The sequence below is a fragment of the Thamnophis elegans genome, chromosome 1 (genome assembly GCF_009769535.1).
Source record: "Thamnophis elegans isolate rThaEle1 chromosome 1, rThaEle1.pri, whole genome shotgun sequence".
In the NCBI taxonomy this organism is placed as follows: domain Eukaryota; kingdom Metazoa; phylum Chordata; class Lepidosauria; order Squamata; family Colubridae; genus Thamnophis; species Thamnophis elegans.
The window spans coordinates 29,869,885-29,890,734 of NC_045541.1; the positions used below are offsets into that span (position 1 = coordinate 29,869,885).

At 39.0% G+C, this 20,850-nt stretch overlaps 1 protein-coding gene across 5 annotated transcripts in view; it reads left to right on the forward strand.

The window, feature by feature from the left end:
• COBLL1 (cordon-bleu WH2 repeat protein like 1) overlaps positions 1-20,850 on the forward strand; it is a 133,214-nt gene that overhangs the window by 64,877 nt on the left and 47,487 nt on the right. For 4 of the 5 annotated variants that reach the window (XM_032210737.1, XM_032210775.1, XM_032210746.1 and 1 more), the window contains exon 2: positions 19,838-20,023. In XM_032210737.1, the coding sequence (XP_032066628.1) occupies positions 19,838-20,023 (186 nt within the window). Of the gene's footprint in view, positions 1-2,986; positions 3,292-19,837; positions 20,024-20,850 lie in introns of those variants that run through there. The other variant, XM_032210755.1, reaches the window with a different exon arrangement.

The window sequence follows — 20,850 nt, forward strand, 5'->3', positions numbered from 1 at the left end:
GTGAGTACATGCACTTGAATTTTTGCTTTTCAATAGTTTAATGCTTTGTTTTTATGAGCCGAGGTGGCGCAGTGGTTAGGGTGCAGTACTGCAGGCCACTTCAGCTGACTGTTATCTGCAGTTCAGCGGTTCTAATCTCACTGGCTCAAGGTTGACTCAGCCTTCCATCCTTCCGAGGTGGGTGAAATGAGGACCCAGACTGTGAGGGCGATATGCTGACTCTGTAAACCGCTTAGAGAGGGCTGAAAGCCCTATGAAGCGGTATATAAGTCTAACTGCTATTGCTATAATCCTTTGAAGTTTATACTTATATGATAAAAATATTCTGAATTACAGTTTATACATGCATAACTACAATATTTTGAAATTCCTTTAAAAATACAAAATCTTATGTATTCATTTTTGCGAAAGGAGCATTAAAGTTGTTATAGCCCATGACTTATCAGTAGATTTAAATAGTCACAGAGAATCATTGTGGTATATTACTAGATTGTTATCAGGGAAATCCAGATTGCAACTATGCTTAGCTATGGAAGCTACCTGGGTATCTTTAGGCAAGTTATTCTCTAAGTCTAATCTATCTTGCAGTTTTGCTGTATGGGGAAAATAGAAGGAAGAGGTGTCATAGGTTTCTGGAGGAATGGGAGGATATACATCCAACCGAGAAATAAATAACTGTAGACAGCACAAACATATTTTTGCAATGAACCATTGCAAGATGGTCCGCAAAGCCCTTAAAACCTGGCTGTTCCGACAGGCCTGGGGCTGACGAGTTCCCGTCCCCGCTCGAATTCTGTGCTTGTTGATTGTTTTTTTAAATTGTTGTAGTTGTTTGTCCGTTGTTTTCCTCCTGTTTGCATCCCCCCCCCTTACTTTGGTTTGTGAGCCGCCCTGAGTCCCTCTGGGAATAGGGCGGCATAGAAATGCAATAAATCAAATCAAATCAAAGATGGCTTTTAATTTATCAATCTTTCCCAACCTATAGAAAATACAAGCCCAAGATTCCATAATAATAGAGCGAGCTTATGGAAACAATGTGCTTTAAAAAAATGCAAAGAATATGTATGAATGATGGCTGGGCTATACCATATAAATATACATACTCAGCATTGTAACATTTCAAATATTGTAACTTTTCAAAGCCTTGCAAACAAATGACATATTTTATCAAGAATCTCACCATAATAACAAAAAATGACTGCCAAAGAAACACCCAGTTTAAACAAAAGCTTGTTCTTAAAATAACACTGAATAGTATACAATCAGATTACTTCAATGTAATGCAACTTTCTTTTGTTTTAGAGTCAATGTATTTCCCCAGGGATAGTAATATTTGGTGCAACAACAGTGTATATTTCAAACCACTCCCTTCTACTGATAAAAAGAGAAAAAGGGGTGGGGAAGGCCTGACAATATAAATTGAAACTCTAATTTTGAATAGTATGTAAGTAGTATTACTTCAGATTAATTCATTTTTTCATTTATTTTGAATGTACATAGGTTACTGACACATTAATTGAAAATTAACTGGTTTTTGTGACTGTAACTTAGATGGTAACAGAATGTCATGTTAAATACTAGGCTGAGCAGTTTTCTGTCAGTTTTATTGTACATTTAAACGGACCAAGCTGCAGACTGCAGGCGCACTAATGTAAGGGTGGCACTCCTTTGCCTTAATGAACAGAATGTTAACAAGAATGAAATAGGTTCATATACACTATTGATTTCAAAAATAAATATGTGTATTATGTATTATTTTTCTTTCTCAGACTATATTTAGTAGTCCAGCACCTATTTGTTCCATAGTGAAAAAAAAACCCATTCTTTATACAAGCATGGGAAAGTCTACATTTATATTTACAAATATATTTATATTTACGAATATATTTATTTGTATCTTCTTTCAAAGTAAACCTAATAATAACATACAAAACTCCTATGAAGAGTGCCTGCTGGGATATGTAGATATGGAGGGCAACTGAGTCATAACATGATAGTGAAAGGGGAAAATAGGTGAAATGGAAAAAGATAGTCATCAGTTCATATTCATTCAATTAAGACAGGCTATAAATATGGTTGTGATTAAAAAAAATTCCTCTTCCTAGGCCAGGGGTGTCAAACTGGATTTCTTTGAAGGCTGGATCAGCATGGTAGTTATCCTCCGTGGGTCGGCAGGGGTCAGCAGGGGGGGAACAGGACGGACACCTCCTGCAGCACTTTGCCTGCCAAAACGGGGTGGGGGAGCCCTGCACGCTGCCCCCCCCGCCTCATTTTCAGCTTCCCCAGCCTGCAGCAGCACTCTGCTGGCCAAAAATGGGGCCCGCAGAGGCCCTGAAAGGCCACTGTGTGGCCCATTTTCAGCCTTCCCGGCCTCCAGATGCTTTAGATAAATTAAAACTTTAAAAGTGAGAAAAACATTTATATCAGTGTGGAGCATGATTTCTAAAATATTATAACATTATAAACAGTTGCCAAAGAGATTGAATGATTGTATGAGACTTTTTGATCAAATGCTTCTTTCCCCCAAATATCTAACATTATTTGGGATATACGTATGTTTATCCTATTCATATATTGCATATCTCAGTTGTTAACATTGGAGTTTTGGTTGGAAAATTAGCCAACTATATATCAAGGCAGATTTTAATTATGGTGCTTGTCTGATCCTCAAATTATTATGGACTGTTGTCCCCCCCGTCCCCCCCCCCCGCTCTCAAATCTTAGCTTGGCAAGTTTTGCAGATCGCTGGGAGGGTGTCCTGCAAGAGCGGGATAGGCTTTTGACATTTTCATAGTTTCCAAAGGCTGCTAAGGGTGTTGGTTTGTGAGATTGAAGAATCATGTGGGGGCTTTTTTTTTTGGCTCACTCCTTTTCAACAGGAATTCAGCAAAGAGTGGGAGGAGTGTGGAAGTGTCTAATGATCAGAAGCAGGGAATAAATATGTGGGTGTTCCTATGCTTGCATATAGTGATCAGAGAAAATCTTTTTTCCTCTTGTCAAGCAAGACAGACAATAAATAAAAAAGCACTGTGTCCCTTTTATAAATATTTTCTAATTATTTTGCAAGGGTTACAGCAAAGAGGCGGAGAACAACTGGCATAACATCAATTCAGAAAAACAGGCTGTGAAGTTTTATTTAAATAGGACTTTGAACTGTGCTCTGAACCACGGGCAGTAAAGTGGCAGTGAAATGCCTTTCTAGAGCCCTACACAAGGGTTAGTGCTGGTACAACACCTATTTTGGAAGATACCTGTAGTCAGACTAGATATGCAGATGTTAAAACCATAAAGGTAGGTATTTATGTCTATCTCTGGTGTGTGTTTGTATGTTTGTGTAAAGTGCTTTACTTTTTTTATTGCCGAAGATGAAAAGTCATAAGTAAAATGGTAGGTTTTATAGGCATTTTAAAGAGTACACAACTCGTATCTATTTGAGATCAGTAACAAAGAAACCTTATTTGAATTTTGTGTTGGCTTGTTGCATTCAAGCTCACATGGAAATAAGCACACTGGGATAGAGGAAACTGATTTCCAAGTACAAAATTGGACTGTACATTGAAGCATTTGTGCTTCCTTTGAGTGTCATAAGTATTAATTTTATCTTTTCATTGCTTGCATATGGCCACTTTATTTCCTTTTAGCTATCTCTTCATCTTCATTTTGTGCTCTTTCTTGCTACTCTGACTCTCTCTTTCTGGGTAGGAAAAGGAGTGTGTCAAAGGAGGATTGTAGTATCAGGGCATGCTGTCAATAACATCATCAGGTATGGAAAATGATAGCCTTGGCAGCTGCTATCTATAGAATCCTTAAGTTTGCAGTGTTCAATTGAGGTTATAGGGATGGTGCCAGTTTTCAGTAGTATTCATTTGCTTTATAGATATACAGGTATCTAGTTTGGGCATATTAACATGGCTTTGATTTATAAGCACATTTTTAGGAAGTCCATATTGGTATGCTTAATCAATGCCATTTTAAAGTATTTATTTTAAATTTATTTATAATATTGTTTTAAACAGTATTTTATATTCTCTTGGTGTCCTATGAAATTGTGGACCTACCATGGAATAAAATTTTCAACCAACCAATATATAGAACATCTGCCAACAAGCGATGAATATATGGAATATATTCCATTACTAATAATTATAGGATTCATAAGAATGAATGCTACAGTTGAACAATGTAAATTATTTGACAAGTAATATTAAGTAAGATCAGTTAAGAGAAAGATTTTATGTTGCTCACTATGATATTTAACAGTAGCAGTCTAAAAAAACATAATAGGCATATCTTTGGGATTGTAGTATCACTGACATGCTTTCACTAACATCATCAGGTATGGGAAATGATTGCCTTGGCAGCGCCTAACTATAGAATCCTTAAGTTTGCAGTGTTCAATTGAGGTTATAGGGATGATGCCAGTTTTCAGGTGTATTCATTTTAATAGTATTTCTATATTTTCTTTCTTCTTGAGTACACATGAGAGTGTACATTGTATTCCTACAATAATAAGCCTCTAAAGTACATGGACTGAGATAAAGCACCTGGTGAGCTCCATGGTTGAGTGAGGACCTGAACTTTGATTTCTCTGGTCTAAGTACAATAGTTTAACTACTGTCCTATCCCGAACTGGCTGTTTCAGATTTCAGATGTATTTCTTCCTTGTATTCAGAAAGCCTGAAAAATCAGGGGGGGAAAACAGCCATCCCAAGTGTATAATCTTTGTGGAGAAGTATTTTTCTTAAATTACCTTAATTATAGAACTGTGTGCATTACATTTTAAAAATAACACTGGTCCTATTTATTGAAGAAGCAAGTTAACTTGAGATATAAAACAACTCACATAGACATGAATATTGTGAAAATTTATTCTTCAAATGTTATCTAGATGATATTTAAGTGAAACCCCAGAATTTTGATATATAAACAAGTACCGTATTTATCGGCGTATAACACGCAGTTTTAAAACTAAAATTGCAAGTTTAAACCCTGCCTGCGTGTTATACGCCGATACTGCGTGTTATACGCCGATAAATACGGGTCCAACGCCAGGTCCACTGTTCCCTCTAAGGTGGCAAGAAACCCCCGCGCAGAGGTTTCTAACTCCCGCGCAGAGGTTTCTTTCAAAGCAAACGTGGGGAAGTCCTTTGCAGGCAGCTAGAACTGGCTGCCTGCAAAGGACCTTCCCAAACTTGTTTCAGCGGCAGCTCTCAGCCTGGCGGCAGCGTCACACAGACTGTGGAAGGAGGGGGAGGAGGAGGGAACCAAAGAGAGCTTTTACCGAGTCTGCGCCCCACAGCCAGGACCGTCCTGGCGCCTCCAGCCGCGTTTCTTCCTGCAAAGCCCTTCGGGCAACCCGAGAGTTCCGCTTGACGCCAGAAGGGCTTTGCAGGAAGAAACGCGGCGTTTCTTCCTGCAAAGCCCTTCTGGCGCCAAAAGGAACTCTCGGGTTGCCCGAAGGGCTTTGCAGGAAGAAACGCGGTTTGAGGCGCAAGGACGGTCCTGGCTGTGGGGCGCAGACCCGGTAAAAGCCTCTCTTTGGTTCCCTTCTCCTCCTCCTCCTCCTCCTCCTCCTTCTTTCTGGAGCCCCTTCCTCAAAGATTTGGTACCAAAGCAATGGCGGTGAGGAAGTTGTGTCTTTTGGATTTTGCACTGTTGTCTTTTCAATGGTTCTCAGACTGGTTGAACCTTTAGCAGCTGGGGTGATATTCTTTACTGTTAAGGTTACAATTGGATGTGTTGGACGAATCTTAAAAGATGAAACTTTTATTAAAACGTTTGACTTAACTAAAAACGTCTTCCTTTTTCTTCTTCTTCTTAAATATGATTTATTTATTTATTTTTACTTCAGAAGTTTGATGACCGTTGTACAAACTAATCCAACCTAAATGTAGAGGAGGAGAAGAAGGGGGGGGGATTTAAAAAGAGCAGAGGAAAAAGAAAAGAAAGCATGAAGAAAACATAAAGAAAGGGATGGGAGGGAGGGAAGGAAGGAAGGCACTTTATGTTGAAACAGAAAATATTATATAAGGAAGAAAATGGAAATAACTTTTTGCTCAAAGAGGTGTTTTTTCATTTCATATTTGCCTTTTAAGAGGAGTTAATGTTATAATTCATGTTCTAATGTTATAAATTTTAATCCAACATTAAGTTCCGAGCTTCCAAGTCATTTATTTTTAATGAAAAAAATTTTTACTCAAATTTTTGTGTTAAAATGGGGGATGCGTGTTATACGCCGGTGCGTGTTATACGCCGATAAATACGGTAATTCACCAAGTGTTGTAAGAAAGCTCTGTTGAAATATGTTCATTGACAGGTGTGCATTAAGGAACACAAAAAGTATATGATAATACATCAAAACTTGGATGATCTACTTTCTATAGTATCTTTCTAAGTGTTAGTGTTTTAAGTGTTAAGAAGAGATTACTGTATGTAGCTAAAAGTTTAAACTTTGATCTGGAGAAAAAAGTATGAAGCTAGGAGCCCAGAATTGAACCAAATATTAAACCAGAAAATACACACTGCACTCCAGATGTTAAATTACAGGAGCCCTAGTCTGTGTGGCCAGTTGTGAAAGATTTTGGGAGGTATAGTTCAGCAGTGTTTGGAATGTTACACACTATATACTTTTGTGGTAAACAAACAATTCCAGTGTCTTAGTTTGTTATACCACCAAGGGGAATAAGCTAAATGCAAGCAAGAGTGAATAAACACTTTTTTTCAAGTCCTAGCAAATGCCTGGAGAAGTCTCTGCAGTTTTCTTGGCAAGGTTTTTCAGAAGTGGCTTGTCTTCCTATGGCCTTTTTCAGAAGTGGTTTGCCAGTGCCTACTTCCTAGGGCCAAGAGAGAATGACTGGAGGCACTGGACATAATCATCCAACTGGCTTCATGCCTAAGGCTGGACTCGAACTCTTAGTCTCCCAGTTTCTAGCTTGGTGCCTTAACCAGTACACCAAAGGGACTAAATAATGGGAGCCTTTAAATCTTGCTGATATTTCAAACATTTAACCAGTTTCTTTTTTCTGAGCTCATCGTTTTTGCCAAAGATGAATGGGATTCCAGCTTCTACAATCACACGAACCCTTAGGAATTTGTCTCCTGTTGGAGAATTATCTTTCTGTGATAAATACTTCTGCAATGATAATTAAATTTTAAAAAGATTGGTAAAGAGTATCATCCTATCTTACTATAATTGACACATCCTGGATAATGCAGTTCCTGATTGCAAGTTGCCAATTCATAAGTAATGTCTCTTAGAGAGTGCTGAAGCAGAGCTGCTTGCATTCTTTTCCAAAACTTGGAGCAAGAATTTAACAAAATGACTATTATCTTTTGCAGTGGTGTCTGCAGATGTATATAATCTGCATACAATAATACATTTTCTTATCTGTCATGTTGTAGAAATTCCTGATTAATTTCAGCCAAGTGTAGATCGGCTTCCCACTTTCCAGCTAATCGTGTACTGAGAGACGACACATGGTTTCTTCTGCAGTTTTCAGTTTAAGAGCTGGCTGAGTTTTCTTAGCTGAAATTTGCATGAGCCAAATAGTAACAAGAATAACTAAGGGTCAGAATCTGCATCACCACCTTTCCTTGGGTTTTTGAGTAGAAATTTAATAGTAAAGTTTTAAAAATCTGTACAATTCTCTCTGTGTTACTTACTCTATACGTGAACACTTCCACAGGTTTATATGTCTTGGGAAAGCAATTATGGTGATTGGGTTATGGTATTGGACACTCGATAAAAATTAGTTTGCAGGTGCTGAAGATAAAAATGATATAATCATTTGTATTAATCTGGGACATAGTTGGTCAGGCCTAAACGTATGCTTTTAGTAAAGTAAAAGGCTTTCAAAATTTCTGATTCTTTATCTCCTTGTTTTGAGTAGTTGCTTCGTTCTGCAGACTTTGAATTGTATACGCCACGGTTCAAACCCTACTGAAATTGTTTGTTTTGGCATATATCTCTTCAGGTTATATTAATGTGAACAAGTCTGGTGGCTTTTTTTTTGTAAACAGTAGGGAGCCATTCAAGACAGGGATTTGTTATTCTTGTGTTTAAAATTAATTCTCATATGGCGAATGGTTTAATATATCTGTCTAGAGTTTTACAAATTATCACTGTGTATTTCAGTAATGATTAAATTAGAATGTTTTTTTGTTCTCCTGTCTTAGACCCTATGATAGTTTCCTGACCAAGATTTTGGGGACCTGATGTAAAGCTCTGGACTTTCTTGGTTTTTCTTTGAAAAAAACATTTCACTTCTCATCCAAGAAGGAAACTAAAGAAGTTTCTTGGATGAGAAGTGAAACATTTCCAAGGGGAAAAAAGACCCAAGAAAGCCTAAATATCTTTTGAAAAGCACCTTTGGGACAACCATGACCTGGATGATTGAGAATCTCCATTAGACAATTAGCCATGCACTTCGGGATAAACATACTTCAGAGCTGAAGAACTTTCTGGGATGACAGGCGAAAAGTTTTCAAGGAAAAAAATTAAGTTGCTTTTTGAAAAGTACCTTTGGGACTTCTCATAGGTAGTTCTTGGACTTTTAATGTTATAGCAGCATCATGGGATGAAGCAGGATTCCTACGTCATTGTTAAGTTGTGTAAAACACACCAAAGGCAACACAGCTGCCCTTGAAAGCTTGTTCTTTGCCTGTGTACACAAGGCTAGCAGATACATATACTGAATTACTTTAGTCCAGCCAAGCTATCAGTATGCAAACAACTGATAATTCTTGAACATTTTCAGCATCAGTTTGTACCATTTGATAAAAGATATGCTTCCACTATAAGTTACGCATTTCCCAGCTACTGTGAACTTAAAGCATGGGAATCGTTCTAATTTGAGCAGAGAGCAGAGCCTGGAGTGTACCTCAGCAAACTTTGGAGGCAGCCCTAGAACCAGTTGTTGCTAAGTCATAAGCTTTAAAGTGATAGAAAGAGGACATAGTTAAGTGTTTGACTGGAGTGCAATAACATCCACTCCATTTTCATTAAATGTATGTGAATTGGATGCAATTTCATTTTTATCTCACCTCTTTCCATCCTTATGTTTGTACATACCCCCCCTGCTGCACACCACTCGAGTTTAGATGTGGCCTTCAGCCCAGAAATACCTGTACTATTACTAGAAGATCACACCCATTGCACTCATTTGGAGGGAACTCCACAATTGGATTGTGAAGAAACATGCTTCGTTCAGCCAGTAAATGACTTTAAATAGGTTTATACTGACAGTACCTGTCCTGTTGCATTAGCTAGCTAATTTGGAAACTATATTTTGGATGCACATGGTATTCATTACAACATTGTACAACTTTGTGTGCTTCCTTTGTCTTGTTCTGCTGTTTCTCGTGTACAAGGAGCATGGGATAAAAAATGAAATGAAGTGGCAGTCATACTCTTTTCCCCATTGAAATTTATAGGCAGTGTATTGTAATAAAGACTTAGTTATACTCCTTTTACCATCCTGTATCCTTTCCATAGGGTGGCATGCAAGAAAATCCTTAATCCTAGCTCTGAATAAAACAAAAATATGTTTATCTTTTGTAGTGAAGGTGGGAAAAATATACCGTGTATATTATGTCGTTCCCCAACTGTACTGCGTATTTCCTGGGTAAATGTTTAATCAATGATTCATTGTTTGTTTTTTGCATAGATGGGCCCACACTGTGTTTATGCCAGTTCTGTGTACTGACAGTGAATTCATTGTTTCAGGGTAGATCAACATTGAAAAATCCCTGTGTTCTTTCTATCATTCTAGCACTTGTGGGTTTCTTTTGCCTGTAGGGCTGTGCAGAGCTCCAGATTCAGTTTATAGGAGGTGCTCTGGAATGTTCTAAGAGTGTGAAAGCAGTAGCTGTTGCCTCCTCATTAAAGCAGGTGTGTCTCCTTTCAAGATTGTGTGGCTGCTTTGGAAAGCTCCCTGCAACACAGCCCTAGTAATAGGATTATAATGCTGCATCTATTAATGCTTCAATTAATATTCCACCTTTCGTTCAGGAACTCAAAAGTTGTGTGCCCATAACAATAACCCTGTAAGGTAGAATGGAGTGAAAGAGATTAATTGACCCTTAAGTTTCTCAATTGGCTTCTATGCCTGAGAATAATCATAATTCTGAATTTCCAACTTCTAGCCTAAGTCCCTGACCACTATATAGGTAGGTAGGTAGGTAGGTAGGTAGGTAGGTAGGTAGGTAGGTAGGTAGGTAGGTAGGTAGGTAGGAGATAGATAGATAGATAGATAGATAGATAGATAGATAGATAGATAGATAGATAGATAGATAGATGATAGAATGAATTCAGCAGCTTCTGACAGGTCCTGAAGAACCGGTAGCGGAAATTCTGTGTAGTTCAGAGAACCGGTAAATACCATCTTTGACTGCCCTAGAGTGGAGTGGGAATGGAGTTTTTGCAATATCCTTCCCCCAGGAGTGGGGAGGGAATGGGGATTTTGCAGTTTCCTTCCCCAGCCACCCCCACCAAGCCACACCCACAGAACTGGTAGTAAACATTTTTGAATTTCATCACTGGATAGAATATTTCTGCACCTCTACACACGAGGAATATTAACTAGTAAGATTAGTTTGCTGTCTGGGATGAAGGTTTTAAGCTCAAAATATTTCACTTCTTTAATAGTTATTACGCCTCACAAATTATTATCACTTCTCAGCCTTTGGACTAAGATCATATGGGTGTGTGTGGCATATTTTACGCTTTACTTGTTGGTAAAGCTCAGGAATGTAACTATCAAGCTCAGTTTGATTATATTTGATTATAAACATATCCTTTAATAGGCTTTAAAAAAAAACTATACATACTGCTTTGTGCAGTGCTACTTCTCAGTATCACAGACTTTGTTTACTGTATGGGAGATGGAGTACAATTTATACAAATGTTGTAGCTACAGTAAAACTGCTGTCTTGACAAAATCAGTTTCTTATCAGGATGCTAAAAGAATATGTAAAATGGGGACTTTTCAAATTGTGTAAAATTATTTTTGCTAGTTTGTATAAGCTTCTTTTTAAAAAATAATCTTTCTACCCTTACTCTATGTTCTGCTGTGAGTTATAATCACCTGTGTTTATTAATAATCTATATGCCATATAGTACTCACTTTTTAATTTCTGAAAGAGTGAAGAATTAACTTTTCCTACACAATCCAACAGTATTCCTGATATTGTCGGCAAGTCAACAGTGCAGGCCCTCATCCCACATAGCTCAGTTGGCGTATGTCTTTCAGATATAGTGGAAGATGCTTTGACAGATGAAAATGTCCTTAATCTAGCTCTGGTGTGGCGAACAATCTGAATAACCTAGGGCAGTGATGGCAAACCTTTTTTGGCTTGTGTGCCAAAGGGGGGGATCACAGGGAGGTCACGTGTGGGCATGCCAGACCCATAATGCAATGTGTGACCCCAGTGTGCATGCGTGCATGACCAGCGCTCCCCCCATTTTTTGCATGCTTTTTCCTCTGTCCCCAGGCTCCAGAGGTTTTATAGGATCCTGGGGAGGGCGAAAACAGCCTCCCCCCGGAGGCCACCTCCAGAGGCTTCAGGAGCTGCCGGCCTCCGGAGCTCAAAAAACCGGCCCTACGGGAAACCTGGAAATTCAGGAATGGACTTCCAGTTTGCTCATAGGGCCGTTTTTTAGTCCTCCAGACTCTTTAGGAGGCTGCGTGTGTTGTGAATATTGAAGAATTGTGCAATTAAAAAAAGATAGTAGAAGTTCAGCTCTTAGGTTGTGGAACAAGGATGTGGAAGACTTATTTGTGTGGGTGTAAACCTAACTGAAATCAGTAAGCTTTACTTCTCATAAATTGTGCTTTTAGTTTTTCATTTTATCAATTTTCCAGAGATTGTTTTTTTCAAGCTTTTCTAATTGAAGTTTTCTCCTGTAAGCGTAAAGATGGTAGACCTTTTGTATCCAACCAGTGGCAATTCTTCAGAATAAGACATCTTTATATTGCACTGATTTCTTACAAAGAATGACTGTTTATTCATTCGCTGTTTCTTAGAAGAGGCCTCTGTATCTCTCATAGGGTAGTAATTGGGAACTGCTGATTTTACATTTTGAAAAGTGGAGGACCCAACATTAATTGCTTATTCCAGTGATGGCAAACATATAGCACGCGTGCTGGAAGCAGCACACAAAGCCATCTCTCCAGGCACGTTGCTCTTCTGGGTTCCGGCATGCACATGTGTGCTGGCCAGCTGGTCTTCGTGCATGCGGAAGTGCCAAAAACTGGAAGAGCAGCTCCCTGGCGCATATGCACGCCGGGAAGCTGAGCTTCTAGTTTCCCGTGCACACATGTGCACTGGCTATCTGCTCTTCATGTGCCCATGTGTGCCAGAACCCAGAAGACCAGATGACCGGTGTACATGCGCATGCTGGAAACTGGAAGCTCAGTTTCCCGGCATGTGTATGTGTGTTGGAGAGCTGTTCTTCCGCTTTCTGGCGCTCCCACACACACGTGCTCATGCTCCCATTTTGGCATTCGGTGCCAAAAAACCTCACCAACACTGCTTATTCCCTCTCCTCAGAAAGCTTTAAGAGACTACCTAATGATATTGATAAACAACCCCTCTTCCAAAATAATTCCTGATTATGTATAATTTGAAAAATTGAACAGTGTCCAATTTATTATGAATGTAAACTATTCTCACATTTATAAACCTGACAAACTCAAGTCTCTGTGACCATGTTAATGGCAAAGTTATCTACAGCTTTCTAGGTTTTTACTGTTAATCAGTCATTCTGCAACTGTCAATTCTGTTGCAACTTTCATATCACATTTTAATTGTCTATACATTTTTATCTTTCTGAGAGACAGCTATAACCATATGGACATCAATAAAAAAATAAAAGTAGTTTTGTCCAGTTGATTTCACTTTGATCTTCAAATATTAATAATTCATCATGGCCTGTTGTCACCCAGTAGGCTGGAGGTGACTAAAATTTTATCCCTAGGTATTAATATATGGACGAATGTATTCTTTCATGAGATGTTGTAGAGGACTCCTTGAAATGGGCTTTTTTATGGGTAATAAATGATGTGATGCACATGAGAATGAGCAGGATATTGCAGGATTCCGGTATGTGCCAAACTTACATTTTCCTATAATATTCCAGTTCATGGAATATTTTCCCCTTTCCTTTTCCATGTCACTCCCAGCTTATTTTGCTGTTTTTCGGGGGGGGGGGGGGGTTCCCTTCAGATCTGCTTCTGTATCCTCTTTTGTTTGTGGATGATGCCGTTATGACTATATAAGGATTGGCATTTTGCAAAACTGTTCTACTATGATTGCAAAGTGATGCTTTTGAAAAAGTGATTTTAAAAGGTGCTTGGGGTTAAATTATCAAGATAGAGGAGCCTAGCACTTTCTTCAGCAATGAGATAACATAAGAAAGGCTTCTTACATTAATTGCTGATTGACATGCTTTCCTGAAATGCCCTAACAACCCTGGCTCAAAGCATAAATATCTGTAGCAGATTTGGCTATAACCTACAGCTCAAAGGATGGTTTTTGGCCTTTTAAAGTAAGAAAATGTCATTTGAACTTGGAGCTGGCTGAAAGGATTTTCGGTTTCCAAGACTGCTGCTGTCCAAAGGTCGGTTTATCAGATCTACAGAAGACTCAGAGACAGTTGTTTCAAGAGAAAGTTTTCAAGTTCCAGAGGGATACAAAAAAAAATGTTTCCCAGGATTTTGGTAAACTCTGTTGTTTATATCCAGTAATAAATAGTTATGGGACTGACTTTTATGTTAATGGAATTAATCACTCTTCCTTTCAGATGTATTAAATTCCTTAAAAGGGAATATATGATTCAAATCTTTCGGATTAAATAGAAATAATCTAGTGCAGTGATGGCTAACCTTTTTGGTGCTGAGTGTCCAAAGCGTGCAAGAATGCACACGTGCGTGCCCCAATCCCCAAAATGCAATGCAAGTACTCCCCACACATGTGCCCTGCCCCCGTGCATGTGCCCCACCGCCTCCCAATTTGACTTCCAGGTTGGTGCAGGAGGTTTTTTGGGCCCAAAACGGGGTGTGGGGTGGCCTCACAATCTCAACAGCTTCTCCCCCCCCCCCCCAGCATGCCCTAGGTTTCTCCTCCATTCCTGCCATGGAGAGGCACCTGCGGAGGGTGGAACCTACAAAAGACCAGGGAAGGCACAGGCAGCAGGAATGGAGAGGAAAGCTAGGGTGCACTGGGGGGGGGGAGAAACATAGGGCATGCTGGGGGGAAACTGCTGAAATTAGGGAAGGCCACGCCCCCATGCATGCACTGTGCAAGCGTGTACCTCTCTTGCTGGCCAGCTGGTCTTTGGGTCTCTGCTCAATCTTTTGAAATCTCTCAAGTATCATACTGTATTTTATTTGTCATTTTACTTTATTTTACTTACACTTCCACTTTTTTTCTTCCTGCCTAGAATTTTAGTCCCTCTAGTGGCCCATTTCTATATTTATGAAGTCTCAGGTTTCACTGATGCTTTGTTTTTCCTTTCAGACAATAATCTGTTTCCTGGTTGACAAAACAATTTGTCTTCCCACATAAATATTGTTTTGTTTACTCATTTTTTCAGAAGTCCTAATTTGCCAATTTTTTCTGATCCCTTAATCTGTTTAAAACTTTTTTAGATTACATTCTTATTCAGCTTTTTGTCATTTGTTTGATATTAAGGTTTTTAAAATTGCTATATAACTTTTCTATTTTGGGATGAAATATTAATCACTAGGTAGTTTTTCATATCTGTTGTTTGGAGGACCTCATTTAACTGTAAAACAATTGTAAATCTAAAGGAGATGATGGAACACCAGTATCCTTAAAGGCTCTGCCAGGGTTGAGAATGGCTTTCCTTGTCTCCTGGTGCTCAGACCAACAGAATGACTGCTGTTTCAGTCTCCTTGCAAGGAGTAGCTGTTCAGAGCACAATTTGGTGATCTCTCATCCTCTTCTTATTCAAAAATGTTACAAAATCTACTGCCTTGCACAAATGTAAAATTTCAAGTAGTGATAAAATTATCCTTGGTATTCCTAATAATATTGACAAAGCCTCATATCATCTTTGCCAAAATTCAAGTTTATTGATTGCAGTCACTGTGTTATTAGCGTGTTAATTGTGTTATCATAAGCCTAAAATGAGGTTGCAAAAGTATCCCACCAGTACTCCTTAGTTATGACTCCAAATGGTATCCAGTCTCTTGACATTCAGTAAGGAGATGGAAACTGAGCTGTTTTGTAGGGCTTTTACTACATAGATAGTTGCTAGAAGAGGAATGAACAATATTTCTTTCATATTGCAGATTTTTTTACTAAATTTTTTACCTATTTTAATATGTGCTGTTAACTACTGAGAGTCTTGCCAGAATGTGATAGTATAAAAATGTAAGTAAGTGAGCTATATTACTGTAAATTATTTAATGATGGTTAGAATTATTTAATGAAGATGGTTTGGAGAATGTAGACATTCTATTCTAAAGCATCCTAATACCCTTTTTAAAACTTTGTAGGTGTAATTATTTTTAGTAGATTTAATGCAATTGAGATTATTTAAGTGATTTAACTGGCAATACATTCATATTACTCTTGCTACTAGAAGTGAATTCAACTCAGTTGTGGTAGTTTAAATGTGTATGACATGTTAACATTTGCAAAGAAATCTTTTGAAGGCCCACCCATGACCAGGAGCAATCCATTCTTGTCATGGTTATCTCAGCAAAAAATACTTTTGCGAAAGCAGTTTTCTCACAATTTGTAATAGGCCATGTCCTGTAATAAAGCTCATTAATTCCAGGAACCACTTAATTCCCCCCCCCCCAAGAAATTATACTGTTAAGTGCTGTTGCATTCCAGACTTAAATCCCCTTGAGGCATTGCAAAGTCTTTGATTGTGCAGTTTTAACTTGATGTGTATATTTCCTTGTTGCACTTCCTTTACTACTGTAGGGTTCAGGAATGTTTGTACAAGTATTTACATATTTAGCATTTTTTAGAAATGTCTAATGAAAGAACAAAGAAATTGCATTTCCCCAAATATTCAGTCAAAGCCTTAAAAAAACAATTTTGCAGTTTTTTGTGGCATTGTTGATAATTAAATGCACTACTTTTATAAGAGAGGGAGGGAACACTATAGCAGGCCTTTATTTAAATAGCTGCCAGTGCCCTTTCCTTCTGTCTAAAACCCTCCCCAAGCATTCTTGAAAAGAGTTTCTACAATATTTTGGCTGATGGATTATGGGAAACAGAATGTAGAAAGAAAAACACTAAAATTAGCAGTGCAGCTTATAAAAAAATATTCCTGAATCTGGGTTTTTGTTCTATTCAGGGATTAACATGGGAAGCCCGAGTTATTTAAATCTACCTACAACTAAGATCTGTAGTGAGGGAAAGTGAGGGAATTGGGTGAGAACCTGAACTGCACAGCTCAGAGTCAGAGGAGAAAGCGGAAGTGAAAGAGAAAGGAAGAAGTGATAAGAGTCCTGATAATAGCCATCTGACTAATAAGGGGGCATGTTTCCTAAAGACAACCAAAGAACCCTTTTAGACAAAAGTGAAGAATCATGTCTCTGTCCTTTCCTCCTCATGAGAAGCAGGTTTATGGGTATAGAAAGCCACAGCTTGCAATGGAGAATTGCAATATAAGCATTGTTACACTAAGTAACTCCACTTCTTCATGTTGCTGCTTTGCACAGCATCCAGGCATCCACCTACTGCAGGAAGGAATGCCTCAAATACTCTGCTGAACACGATCACAGCAACTGGTTGGACTTCATATAGAAATTTTCCACTTAATGGTTTAGGGCCTGCTCCCTATTCCTATGCAAATTAAAACTAGAGAAATAGATCTGAAATGCAGGACTTTCTACCTAATATTCTGACGAGAGAAATCTACCTCCCGGCCCTGCCATAGCTGGCCAGGGGATCGCGAGAGGAGAAGGAGTGGGAGGAGGAGGAGAAAAAGGGAAGCCTCCACCGTACCTTGCGCTCGTTTCTCAGTCAGTCCAGATTTCCAAAAAGTTGCCAAGAACAAAGAAAAGGAGTAGCAAAGAGCCCCAAGGAGAGCTTGCTGGAAATGAGAGAGTGAGAAGAGAGAGGAGGGGGGGGGGGAGACTGGCTGACGGGTGAGCATCTTTGGCGAGGGCGCTCCAGCTTTCTCTGAGCTTGACCTCCGGGATGGGTGTGTGAGATTCGGCATGACGAGCCTCTTTTTCCCACTGCCCTGAACTTTTTAAAGACGCAGCTGGACACTGCAGGCCCGTCCCCTTTCCATCATTGTCCCGTCCTCCGTGATCCCATTCCCACCCTGCCAGCCCTTTTTTTAGTGAGGCCGGCATCAGTCACATCCATGTCGGGCCAGTGTCTTGGGGCAGAGAGCAGGTTGTTCATCTCCCCACAACCTGAGGCACGTCCAGCTCCAACATGGGCTGGAAGAAGCTCCAGCAAGAGTGAGGCTCCGGAGAGTCAGTCCCGGCCACTTCTCCATCCCCCACCGTCACCCTTATCTTCTCAGGTGAGGAGGGACTGGGAGGGGAGGGCGAGGGGCAGGGCCAGCCAGTGATGGACAGGAATCCACAGCAGAGGGCCCAAAGAACTGCATGCAGCTCAGGGTTGCCGACCCGGGATAGAGTGTTGACTGTAAAGCAATGTCAGAAATCCAAATTACATTCATAACTTTAGTAGGAAAGAGTAAAGTTATATTCTGGTGTCAATGCTATAAAATATATAGTGAATAGACTTGAACATTTCTATTGAATTTTGACCGACATACATCAAGAACAGTATTGTACAGCTGGAAATTCCACAGAAAAGAGCATTTGGCAGAAATGATTGAGAGATTGCAGTAACTATCTTGTGAGGAAAGACAGTATTTGAGGATTTTAGCTTTAAACAAGAAGACGGAGAGAGGTGGAGCAAACATGATAGACAGATGTAAAATACGATGATATAGTTGGACACTACCATGTTTCCCAGAAAATAATACCCTGTCTTATATTTTTCACCACCAAAAAAAGCACCAAGTCTTATTTTGGGGGAGGGGAATGTCATCCACTGACTCACATCACTTGCATGTGTCTCCCCTGGCCTCCTTTTCCCTGTCAGAGGCCTTCAGAAACTTCTTCTGTGACTGGCCAGTCTTTCCTGAAGGCCTCTGCGGCCAATAATAGAGCTCCAGATTGATCAAGAGGCTGCAGGGGCCTTCAGTAAAAGCTTGCTGGCTGCAGAATAAATGTGCCTGCAAGGCAGATCTTTGAGGCCTGGCTGCAACTGTCTGAAGATAACTAGTAGGGCAGCTCCACCACCACCCATCCCCTCCATAGTTTAATTTTTACCTATGGACCCTGGAGTGGGCAGGGTCTTAATAAGGGCTTATTTTGGAGGTAGGGCTTATATTGGGCGCACATATAAAATGAAGCTATGACTTACTTTTGGGGTAGGTCGTATTTTCGGGAAAACACGCTAGAAACCAGGATCAAGCAATAACGTTCACTGATGGGAGAGGGAGGACACAACTAAGTTATTTCACTATGGCATAGTTATATCTTAGTGTGGAATTTGCTTCTCTAAAATATAGCAATGGCTGTTTATTTGACCATTTTATATGGGGATTAAACCAATTCACGGAACATAAGTCTGTCAATGGCAATTACCGTAGTCACCACAGGTATTTATCATTTATCCTAGTGATATTATGTTCCTGATAATCCATTACTAGGAAACATTTGTGAGTGTGTGGCATTGTACTAGTGCCTCACTTGTAAGTTTATAGGTGTCATATCTGCCATTGTGGGAATAAAATGCTGGAGTAGACAGGCTTTGGATCAGATCCAACAGTGCTCTTTTTCTGTCTTTCTTATAGAGTGGCAACAATTGCCTCCTTCTTTCTTGTTAGGAAGTATCATGTAAGATACATGGGTTGGAATTATCAGGAAAAGAGGTGGAGGAGATGTGGCCAGCTTATATATAAACGTATCAGTCATGAGGCATCAGAAGATGCTTTGTGACCCATGGCTTAGGTGGTGATTGTAGAAGAGTGAAGGGGCTTTTTGCAAAACGCCAGCCAAGAGGAAAATATAAAGCGGGATATTTTATATGTCCAACCCCCTATTAAGCCTATGGCATTCTACTTCTCTCTATCTACAAGGCTTACACTAAAATTGCTGTGTATTTAGGTCTAATAGTGGGAAATCAAGCTATGCATTAATTTTGGCAATGGCAGGCAGAAAAAATTCTAGGATTTGCAAAAAAAAATATTTGTGGTACCTCAAAAAGTGGTGCAGTAATGTTTGAATAAATATATTCAAATGAAATTTAAATGTAGGTGGCAAAATGTTAATAAAGCAAGAATACTTTATTAAGTAAACTACTTAAGCAGCAAATTATTTACACCATTAATTATTTTCATGACATAACTTAAAATGTATGATTGAGAGATTCAGAAATTAAAGCATTTAGTTAAACATAATACCAGATTTGGGGGTGAAGAGCCCATGCTTGCGCTGCATAATCAAGTAAAAGTCTTTTTAGGATGTTTATTTATAGTATTTGGACACCATCTTAATTTGGCCACTCTGTCTTTTTTGTTTGATAATGCATTTTGATAGAAAGTTTACTCTATGCTTTGGTAAAGTTTACTGATTATTTACTTGCTTTCCTTTCCATGTTTAAGGATTATATAGTTTCTTTTAATTTTAAAAAATCCATTGGGAATAGAGGGTCTTCTAGTATCAAAGTAATGTCTTGTTTCCCAGTGTTGGGAAATTCAATATTTTCCATTGAATTTACTTTGTCTAATCCCCCCCCCCCCCGCATTTTTGTTTTATTATAGGCGGAAAGCCAAGTCAAAAGCTCCCCTTCCTCCACCCGAAACTAAAGTTACTGATTGCTCATCATTTGATGATCTAGAACTGGCTAACTGCACGATGGACCAAAAAGAAAATGCAATTGACAGAGACATTCAGCTGTCTGTGATTCTTCCTGGAGAGGTGATCAAGACTACTAATATTAACGGCAGGTATGTTGACCAAAATTTTGAGGCTGTTTTGTGGATGAAAACTGGTGTTTCAGAGGGGTATGGGTTTGAGTATAATTTATTAAGTTAAATTATTTACATGACTGCCAATCTCACACACAGATTCTGAGACGTTCAGTACTAATGCCAAGGTGGAAATCTTTCACATTAAGCTTCACTCCTGACACGCCCATGTTTTTTGTCAGTGATGTGGAAGATATTTGTGATTGTCACCTTCACAGATGCTAAAATTTTCCAGGTTAGTTGGCAACTGAGGGATTTCCCAATATTCTTCCATCCAGATACTAACCACTCTACAGTATTTAGCTTTTTAATATCAACTTATTTGGCTAAAAATTGCCATCTTCTGTATTCAGGATGGTTATAATAGTTTAAACAGAATTTCATTACATCAAACATCTTAAGTAGGAAATGAGCAAAATAGATTAAGAACAAACTTTATTTCCAGTTAAGCAGAATGTCTATATACTTAATTTTAGGCAGCAATGAAGGTATTGACATTTCATGTTGAAATTGTTCCATTTTTGTTTCCCTTCAAAGTTTATCTTGTGAGATATGCCAGCTTTGAACAACATTGAGGAATGGGACCAATGTTGGTTTCAGCCAGGCTTTCCATAGAAATCATGTAATTGGCATCTAATTTTCCAACCTTGTAAGATTCTTATTATCATCCAGGATTCAGGTCTTGGGACTATTGTAGGACTCTTGGGGTTTAACATCATAAGATTGGCTATACCAGCGTAGAGCTTAGTTTTACACCTGTCTGCTATAGTTACATCGCTTTCGGTTCTCCTTTTCTCTTCAGAATT